General features: G+C 35.7%; 1 protein-coding gene across 1 annotated transcript; it reads left to right on the plus strand.

Annotated features, from left to right (window-relative positions):
* Positions 1 to 1,112: 1,112 nt before the first annotated feature.
* LOC117925353 (3-oxoacyl-[acyl-carrier-protein] synthase II, chloroplastic) lies at positions 1,113 to 9,557 on the plus strand. Its single transcript, XM_034844351.1, has 13 exons — positions 1,113 to 1,759; positions 2,578 to 2,783; positions 2,862 to 3,065; positions 3,677 to 3,787; positions 3,908 to 4,003; positions 4,282 to 4,327; positions 4,426 to 4,505; positions 4,917 to 4,985; positions 5,457 to 5,541; positions 6,378 to 6,532; positions 6,650 to 6,730; positions 8,682 to 8,741; positions 9,051 to 9,557. The coding sequence occupies exons 1-13, from the start codon at positions 1,402 to 1,404 to the stop codon at positions 9,165 to 9,167; spliced, it is 1,668 nt and encodes a 555-aa protein (XP_034700242.1). The 5' UTR covers positions 1,113 to 1,401; the 3' UTR covers positions 9,168 to 9,557.
* Positions 9,558 to 10,450: the final 893 nt, after the last annotated feature.

Here is a 10,450-nt window from a genome sequence, read left to right on the forward strand (position 1 = left end):
CATGCTGTATTCCGTGAACCAAACATGACGTAAGAGTGTTTTCGGAGGGATTCCCCTTTCCTTTCATCCAAACGGATCCTAATACTTGGTGGTATCGTGGCGCCTTGTGAATGGCTAATGGCTTCATAGAAAGCCTACAAAACTCTGATGTGTATTGCGACGCTATAATGTCCATATACCGATGGCATATGCTCTCTCTTCTTGCTATTATATTATTATTAAATCGAATACCACCAGGCCCACGTGCCAACTAAATATTAAAATCCAGCAAATTACAAATGACCTAAGATATTTGATTCCATTATGAAAATTAATTTCATTTGGTGCGATTTGGGATGCATTGAATTTAATTGTGAATTTGATGGCTTGGTCCAGTTCCCGTCTGTTTGGATACAAAGGGGCACCCATCCCTGCTAATAAAGATATTTCCCTCTTTTACTAACTGTGAAATAAAGTAATAAAATTTTCTAACATATCATTATTTTTTAGAAGAATTCTTTTTTGAAAAATAATGCATTCTCTTTGTTTTCTTTTAAATGTAATGATTTTCAAGAAGAATTATAATAATTCAATACAAAAGTATCGTTTACTTTTTCTTTTTTTGTATTAAATAAAAATAAAAATCAAAACTTTTAAAATATCCTATCGGTATTATAATCTTTTATTAATTATGAATGATATGTTTGGTTTCGAGAAAATATTAAAAAAATAAAAAAAGGGATAAATTTTTCACGCTTGAAAAATATGAAAAAAATAAAATTTAATTTTTTTTGTTCATTCTATTTTTCTCATACTTTCTCTTGTATTTCTCAAAAATCAAAGCCGTAAAATGACACAAATGTGTATTGAATAAATGGAACTTACTCATCAGTGAGTAGGGCCCAGCGCTGGGGGAGTGGGTAGCATTGTCATTTCACCAAGAGGAGTGCCAACTGCCCACAGGCCATCATACAATACAATACACATAATCTTAATTATTAATTTTATTTATTTAAACATTAGTAAAAACACTAATTAATAATTTTTTGGTTTCGGCTCAGAGATCCTTAAATTATATATGTACATATATATATATATATATACATGTTTTCTCACTCTCATTTCGTAACAAGTCTTGCAGAGAGGGAGCACTTGGCGCTGTCGTCTCTTGAGACGACTCAGATTGTTCCAAAACTTGGCTATCTGAAACGGCTTCCACCGCAGGAGTTTCGATTCCATTTGGTGTGGTTTCTTCAGAGAAATGCACAGAGCCACATCATCGTCTTCTCCGTCAATGGAAGTGTAGATTCAGATTTGAGATTGAGATTTCACACCGACTTCACACCTCTCCATTGATCGGAAATTTTCTATTCCTCTTCACTGTTTGTTTTGTTTCGTCTTAATCTCTTCTGTGTCTCTCCCATGGCGGCGTCTCCTCTCTGCACGTGGCTAGTGGCCGCTTGCATGTCGGTGACCGCCGACAATGAGTTTGCGCCGAAACCGTCGATGGTACAGTGTTCGAAGAGATTGAGCAGGTGGGGGAAGAGGAGGAGGGTTTTGGCTCAATGCAGCGACTTCGCTCGAGGTGGGTCGATTTCGTCGAGCATTCAGGGTCTGGTGAGCTCGTGTCTGGCTTTCGAGCCCTGCGACCAGTATTGTAGCTCCAAGGGGCTTCCTTACTCGGCCTTTTTCGGTGACAATGCTCTCTCGTCGCTTTTCGGATCCAAGTCTCTTCCTCCGAATCGAAGGCAGAGGCGAACCAATCGAGGCTCCCATTCGGGTAATTCCTTCTTCTCGTGTTATATTCGAATCGAGCTGGTTTTTGTTTTTGGTTAATTCATGTTGTTGCTGCCTCTAGTTTATGCAATTTTAATGTGTTAGTTATTGTTTTTAATTTAAAAATTTGGAATTCTAACATTTGACAGAATTCTGTTTTATTTGTATATTGCCCATCACAGGGTTGATGCCATGCTTGATTCGATATTAATTCAGTGTTTTATATAAATTATGTAGTGGAAAATTGATTTTACTTAATTCTATCTTTGTAAAAATTATTGAATCAATAGAAGCTGAAACCTCAAATATTGGATGTTCCTCAGTTTTTTTTTTTCAAGTTGTTACTTCTATTATTATTTGGGAACAATTGGCATCAAGATGTGAAGGCTGTGTGCAGAATGCTAGTGGCATCATTATTCCACTTGGTCTTATGATTTTGATGATTGTAGTCGCCTTGGTTATTTCCTTGATCTTTATTATTAGGAGTCAGCTGCCTTTAAGCTACATAAATTACGTGACAGGCTTAGAGGATCCATGAAAAAAGCTCTGTTGAGGAACATGATGTTTGGTTTCACCATTTGTTTATTGGACCAGATCATCTCAGAGAGCCCTCTCAAGTATGAAGAGATTGTACTCTCACCTACTCAGGTGGTAGGCAAGGTTGTTTTAATATTCGAATCTTCATCTAGGAGTTTTGTGATGTTGCTAAGTTGTCCTAACGCAGAAGGCTACTTCTGCATATATAATTGTCTAAGTACCAAACTACCTATATACTTACTGAGGTACATTCACCACATGGGCCTAACTGATTTGCAAATTTAGGGGAAACCATGGCAGTGGCTGTGCAACCTGCAAAGGAGGTCACAACAAAGAAGAAACCTCTTACAGAACAGAGGCGAGTAGTTGTGACAGGGATGGGGGTCATGAGCCCAATTGGTCACGAACCAGACATCTTCTACAACAATCTGCTTGAGGGTGTTAGTGGCATAAGTGAAATAGAGAGTTTTGATTGTTCTCATTTTCCAACGGTAATTCTTATTACGATCTCTTTGTACTGTAGTCATTTGCTTGGTCTAGATTTTACTAGTATTGTCTTTATATTGTAGAGAATTGCTGGCGAGATCAAGTCCTTCTCAACAGATGGATGGATTGCACCGAAACTTTCCAAAAGGATGGACAAGTTCATGCTATACATGCTCACTGCTGGCAAGAAAGCCTTGGCGGATGGTGGAATTACAGAAGATGTAACTGATGAGTTGGATAAATCTAGATGTGGAGTTTTGATTGGCTCAGCAATGGGTGGCATGAAGGTAAATTTTGACAGTTTGATACAGATTTTACACAAATAGATAATGCAGGCAAAACCCTGTCATGAGCTTCTACTGAGTCATCTTAAATTTGATGTTCTATAAGAAACCTAACATGAAACTTTTTTCCCCCCATCACATCTGTTGGCTATGTGGTTTCCATGTGAGTGAGACAAGCAATCCAAAGACAGGACTCAATTGTACCCAGATAATCTTAAATTGGGATGATACTTGTTTTCAATATTTAATTTTCCACATGTAAAAGGCAGTCTATTATCCTTATCCATGTAATGAGATTCTCTTGGAGATTTTCCTGTCAGGAGAGGAAATTTGGGGCTCCAGACAATTAAATGCAGCTTCATAACCTGGGAAGCAGAGTCATTGTGCACTGCACATTCTGTAGATTGATTAATTCTTTTTGGGGTGTTCACTACTTCCTTGCCCATTAACAGAATCCTCTTGGAAAATCTCTTAGCCAGAAAATGGGGTCCTGGCCCCAAATTCCCTAAATGAGAGCTCCATAACCTGCAATGGGGGCAAGGAAGCAGATTCATTCTGCATTGTTGCTGTATCTTGATTACTTTGTTTTATGGGGTTGTTTTGTGAATGAACAGGTTTTTAACGATGCCATAGAAGCTTTGAGGGTCTCATATAGGAAGATGAACCCTTTCTGTGTACCTTTTGCCACTACAAATATGGGCTCTGCCATGCTTGCAATGGATTTGGTCAGTGTTATTATTATTATTGTTGTTGTTGTTACTATTATTGTTTAATTGAGATAAAACCATATGGGTATTAACGTTTGGAAATGACCTTTCAACTGCTTATTTTCTACCGAACTGCAGGGGTGGATGGGCCCAAATTATTCAATATCTACTGCTTGTGCTACCAGCAACTTCTGTATATTGAACGCATCAAATCATATCATCAGGGGTGAAGCTGTAAGTGTCTTGCATTGAGCACTGGATATTTATGATTCTCTTATATTTTGCTAATGTTGTATTTATTTTTTCATGAATGGTTTAATAGTAAAGTCAAACAAAAAACTGCTACTTCATTTTCTTTTTCATAGATGATCATTCTGATTTTTCCTTTTTGTTCTGGATCCAATCTAGAACCTCCCTATACCTGCTCCACCTGCCCCCTGCTAGTCAGGCCTCGGGGGAAACTGCTATTTCAATTTTGCGGCAATATTTTCTAATTTTCTGAGATCTTGCAGGACATGATGCTTTGTGGTGGCTCAGATGCGGCAATCATACCTATTGGTATCTAATTCTGTTTCTTCTTTTGCCTTCAAGTCAGTAAGTCTCAATTTGGAGTGGCTTGAAGTTTGTTGTTGTCTATATAATAATTATTGGCACAGGTTTGGGAGGTTTTGTTGCTTGTAGAGCACTTTCACAGAGGAACAACGATCCTACCAAAGCTTCACGTCCTTGGGATACTGTAAGATTCCTAATATATCTACTGCTTTCATTTTTTCCCTCTTTTTTTTTTTCATTTTCTACATCTTAGGAAGTGATTTGCCAAACTTCTTGATTCTAATGATAATAAGTAAACGCACTGAAAGCAACATTATCTTTAGTTAATTTGAGGATAAGTAAATGATAATTTTGGATCATGAGAACCAAATATTATATTTTCATAAGAGGAAACCCGATTTGAAAATGGGAAATTTGACAGTGTGTGGAGTACAAAATTCATGAGTATATCTGGATCCAAAATTTCTGTACTGTTGGGCTTATTTTTATTTTTAAATTTGTTTTAGACATTTCTGTCAAAGCTATTGTGTCATTTTCGTTTCTTCTGTAGTTTATGGTAATGATTATCTTGAAATATGGTTCTCTTTTTAAACAGAACCGTGATGGATTTGTTATGGGAGAAGGAGCTGGGGTCCTGCTTTTAGAAGAATTAGAGCATGCTAAGGTATACTTGCATCAACTCAACAAAACCATAAATTTCAACTACTTAGTGTCAATACATGTCTTCTATTTTCATTGAAGGCAATGTTCTATTCTTAAATGATGGGTTATGGTGTCTTCTGTTGCGGCATTGACCCAGGTTCTGTTTCATTCAATTTTGTTCATGTAGAGCTTCAAATTTTCATTGAATCACTATCTACAAAGGCCTCCATTGCCCTTGGTTGCCCCTGCAGATTTGTCTTAGATAAAAACTCTCCTTAATCTTGTTGTCAACTGTTGCTACCCATATTCTCTTCAATGCATTGGTTTCTAATTTCTCATATTTTTCTTGTTTGCTAATCTCTGGTAGCACTTGATCATTTTCATATGTTGTGATCAAGATTCCCTTTTTTTGGTGTGTGTGTGTGTGTCTTTTTTAGGAATCCTTAGTCTAATTATTTCTTGGTTGTTTAATCATTTCTTTCTGATTTTTCAGAAAAGAGGTGCAAAAATTTATGCAGAATTTCTGGGTGGAAGCTTCACTTGTGATGCCTACCACATGACTGAGCCTCACCCTGATGGTATTGTGCCAAGTCTTTTTGTTCTTATTCTACACCCATGAAAGTCCTATGTGATCTGGGCTGAAGGATTTTAATTTCTTTTATTTTTCTGGCTATTTTTCTTGTTTGTTGGTGTTCTTGTTTATAGTCCTATGTAATATACTATGTGATATATTATGTATGAAATACAGTTCAGTCCATCACCGACGCATATCCTAGTCCCTAGGTGTATCATTCAGGCACTCCATGGGCTTGACTAGCTGTTTCTTCAATTAGGCTACTGATATATCAAATAAACATTGAGAATATTTTAGTGAATGCATTTATGTAGCAACAAAGGGAGTATGTAATGGATCACTAATTTACCATTCAGCTGCCCTTCACATGGCTCAATTTGGTTTTTGATTTTCTAATTCCCAGCAGCCATTCAAAGCAAATTCTCTGAATAACTTGAGAGAAGTACCCATATATTAATATTTTCTCAAGAAGGCCCTACCAACTTGATGTCAATGATTTAATGAATTGTTCATTAATATTTCAAATATATAAATATATATGTATTTTAAAAAACCTCCTAAAAGTAGTTGTGAAATTCTCAAGTTAATAATTCTATTTTTGCCCATATGCTTCTTTTTTCATAACATGGTTCACTATATTGCATTTTCCTGAGCAAGTTTAGGCTGGTAGTTTTTATTTGTTTACAGTTCTCTGATCAGTTCTCACAAAGTCACAATGTGGATTATTTCCATTAGTGAATGGTCCTGGAGTTCTGAGATAGTCATCATGTTTGCCCCTTGCAACCATGCTAGGCACTTGTAAATGCAAACTAACATTCTTTGGTTAACATCTGAAAACAGGTGCTGGTGTCATTCTCTGCATAGAAAGTGCCTTGGCTCGATCCGGGGTGTCCAGAGAAGATGTGAATTACATAAATGCACATGCTACCTCCACACTTGCTGGAGACTTTAGAGAGTACCAAGCTCTTGTTCGTTGTTTTGGCCAGAATCCCGAGGTAACTTAAATGCATGGTATTTTTCTTTTATTTGTTTGTTTCTAAAACCATTATATGCTGATATGCTGTGCTTGATGAGTTCTCTAAATTTATTCTTTTTTTTAAAAAAAAAAATAGTTAAAAGTGAACTCTACAAAATCTATGATTGGTCACCTGCTAGGAGCAGCTGGTGCAGTGGAGGCCGTTGCAACAATACAGGTAACCAACCATTCATGGCTTTAGGTGTGGTAAATATCGGAAAAATCCATAATTTTAAATTCAAAATTATAGCATTGTTTCTTATTTTCTTGTTTCTATGAAGGGCTCTTTGATTGCACTGCATTTTATTATAACATTAGTTTCAGCTTATGAGCATTCACCAGTAAACTTTAAGGATAAATTGCTTGTAATTGATACTATTTATAATTGAAAAAGTAAAATATGGTTATTACTATTAAGAAGGATGTTTAAAGCGTATCTATTATCTATTCCATTGGCATCTCTTGTATAAAAAGTGGGAGTGCTTCATGCATCATACAATTTTATCTGACTTAAACCCTTTACGCTCCTTCATTTCTTCAAATGACATAAATCAATTTTCTCATAACATTCTATGCATGGGTAGTGATAATTTAATTTCCTCATTGCATTTCATCTTTGTGATGCATCTATTCCTCGTTGAGCCCTCTTCATTGTTGGGCATTAATGGTCTATGTGTAGGCACATCTACCAGAAAATTTAAGTGCTTATGGAAGTTCAACTTCAAATTCCTAATTTTCCTTGGGGACACCTGGTTTTTAAACTTCCAAATAACAAATGAGTTTCAATTAATGTCCATGTATGTTTACTTGTTTAACAGTGCAAGATGTACCCAACTGTGGGTCTCATTTGGAAAACTTTTATTCTGAAGGTCACAAAATGAAGACTTGTTGGCAATTTCTTTGAAAATGAAAGCTTTAATACCTAATGCAACATGATAAGATCAATTGATGTCACTAAGCTGATGGGCCTATATTTGTTGGACTTGTTTGACTGGATGACCTTAGTGAGCATCCACTCTTTAAATGTTTATAACTGTTATTTATACTGGTGGGAATAATTCATTGTTAGTATGAATATATTGATATATTGTTTGCCTTGTTAGGTTTTTTGACAATGTCAATATGTCCATAATAACATTGATATCGATAATAGTTCAGTATATATCGATAACTCTCATGTTGATAGATGAGGAAAGGGTCCCCATTCCTGGTGACAGAAGGGATCCATTTGTCATAGATAACACCCAGGGATTAAAGAGAAATTACTCTGGCTAATTAACATGCTATCAGTCAGGGAGTTGTAACAGATATAAATGATTACTAATCTAACAGCATATAATCTGGTTTGAAGATGGTATATTGGAATGGTTGAAACATCAGCACCCAAAAAGTGGTGCAGACATGGAGCATAGGCATGTCATATGGCATAAATTAGAATTGGGCATCTGGCATGCTTTTGCTAGGTCAACTGTAAAATCACATCCTCCTTATTTGTTGCCGAAACCACTTAAAGACAATAATTTCAATGTTGCCCTGGCTTGTAGTGTTTGAGGACCGCAGTTGCTAATAAGAGAGACTGAAATGTATTGTGCAGTGCTGAATGTGTGCTTTCTGTTGTAAATCTTCTTCTTTGGAGGTTTTATATCAGTATATTTGAATGAAAGGGGAATCTTTCTGGGAGGATTTAATATATGCGTGGTTCTATCTTTGATTTTACAAATTCAAGTTAGTGGTGTGTTTTGGTTTATTCTAACAGAAGGGAAGGTTATATAATTTACTTTCCCTTACTGCTACAACTACAATATAGCCCAATGTGTTTTGAAAATAAAGAGCATTTCTGTTCTCTCGCATTTCCAAGTTCTGGGAAAGTCAATGGTCCCTGGATTTGAATTATGTTCCAGGCATGGTGCATGTCTTCCCTAAGTATCAATATGCCCTCATGCAGGGTCCCTCTATCAACAATTTGGTTTACATCAAATGAATATTCTGGCCATGTCAACTCTTTGTCAATACTGTTATTTCAAATTGAATAGTTGTTTTTTTCATTTTTTGTGTGGATCTATAGAAACTTACCATTTGATTCCCTTCTTTTGTTTACCTTTTTACATGACATTGTATTTCCCTTCTAGGCCATACGGACAGGGTGGGTTCATCCAAATATCAACCTTGAGAGCCCGGAGGAGGGTGTGGTATGTATTTACACCTTCATCACCATTTTTTTATTAAATGTATGATACATAATGACAGGGTCTCTTATGGCAAGTTAGATAACCCTTTTTAGCTGCCATATAATCATTTACCATTAAATCATACATCCTGAGGTAATTCATTGGAGTACAAATCTTCCTATCCACAAATTGTTAGAAATAGCAAAACTGGCTGTAAAGTCAGCTACTGAGTTTGTTTCTCTATGTAAAGTCGTTAGCTAACTTCAAAATTCAACTACCAGTTTCATTTTATAGCAGCAATCGTCTAACACTGCTAGAACATTAAATCAGGATACGGATTTGCTAGTGGGCTCAAAGAAAGAAAGACTCGACATCAAGGTGGCATTGTCTAATTCATTTGGGTTTGGCGGCCACAATTCATCAATCATATTTGCCCCTTACAAATAGACCTTGTGGCCTACTCTGAACTTACTCACTTTAATGAGGCCGAAGGTATGTAGGTATGCAACCTTCTTTTGTTTTAGCTCCTGGGTACTGGAATACGAGATAGAAACCAAGCTCCAGGTGGAGTTGTTAACACTGAAGCTTGTTTTTCCATTGCTACATGATAAGGAGAAAATTATAGGGTGTTGGGTTGAGAGTTATATCCAGGGTAGTTCCAGAAAGAACTTTGTCCCGGACACTTTTGTCGTAGTAATAAGTGATTATCAAATCTTCAGTTGATTGGCACTGGTGGGTTGGTCACATCTTGCAGTTGCTGAGCACCCAGGGAACCTCCTCTGTATCTCATCTTTTGTTTGCCAGAAGGGAAGTTAAAAAATTCAGTGTTATAAGTCACTTTTTTGCTTCTGTTGCTATCAGCCAATATCCTTTTCCTCATAAAAATAGCTGTAATAGGGTTTCTGCATGTGATCTAGTTGATATGAGCTGTTCACCCACCAGTTCTTGAGTTTGTTTGGAGTGATTGTGATTCTGTGAGGTCAGAACCACTTCCTCGTAAAAATTAGGTATTTAGTAATTTTTTTAGAATTATTTTTAAAAATCTAGAGAACGATTCTTGGTCAATAATTTGATAGGTAATTCATTAAGATAATGTTTTGTTTTTTTTTTGTTTTTTTGGGTATATAATGTAATTTAAAAAAAAAAACTTACAATGGTCCTCCTTATTTGTATTTTTGTTGGATTTATTTATTATAATCGAGTCCCTTTTTCGAGTTTATTTTTATTCAACAGTTCACAATAAAATCTGAAATTCTAAATTTGGTGTAATATTGAATTGGTAGGCTAGAATTCTTCTCGATTTCAAATGATTTAATTTGATAAGCTAATATAAATAACTTTTTCTAGAATTCTACACCATATTTGAAACATAACACCCCAATCATGGTATAAAATTTAGGGTCAAGTTGTGATTTTGAATGGTACCGTTTTGATGACATATCAGACATGTGCCACCAATAAAAAAACATGTGTGCAGTGTGGCCTTAAATATTTACTTTTATTGAACAGTGATTAAACTCATTTAGGTTTGTTAAGATTTTAGCTATATCAATTTTAAGTTAATCAAGTTAGAAGGGGATGACTAGGTGATGATTTAAAAAAAAAAAATAAATTTAAACTATATAAAGGCAAATGCCAATTATATACGATTAAATAAGAAATACAATAAAAAAACCAATTGCATATAAAATAAGGAGAGTAAAAAAGAGATGATGCAAATTCAAAATTTT

Source organism: Vitis riparia, chromosome 11 (assembly GCF_004353265.1).
Source record: "Vitis riparia cultivar Riparia Gloire de Montpellier isolate 1030 chromosome 11, EGFV_Vit.rip_1.0, whole genome shotgun sequence".
Taxonomy (NCBI): Eukaryota; Viridiplantae; Streptophyta; class Magnoliopsida; order Vitales; family Vitaceae; genus Vitis; species Vitis riparia.

Excerpts from the sequence above, each read along its gene's own strand:
- LOC117925353 (XM_034844351.1), top strand. The coding sequence starts at position 1,402 with ATGGCGGCGTCTCCTCTCTGCACGTGGCTAGTGGCCGCTTGCATGTCG. Across the intron at positions 2,784-2,861 it reads ATTGTTCTCATTTTCCAACG|AGAATTGCTGGCGAGATCAA; the intron begins GTAATTCTTATT and ends TTTATATTGTAG. Across the intron at positions 5,542-6,377 it reads GACTGAGCCTCACCCTGATG|GTGCTGGTGTCATTCTCTGC; the intron begins GTATTGTGCCAA and ends ATCTGAAAACAG.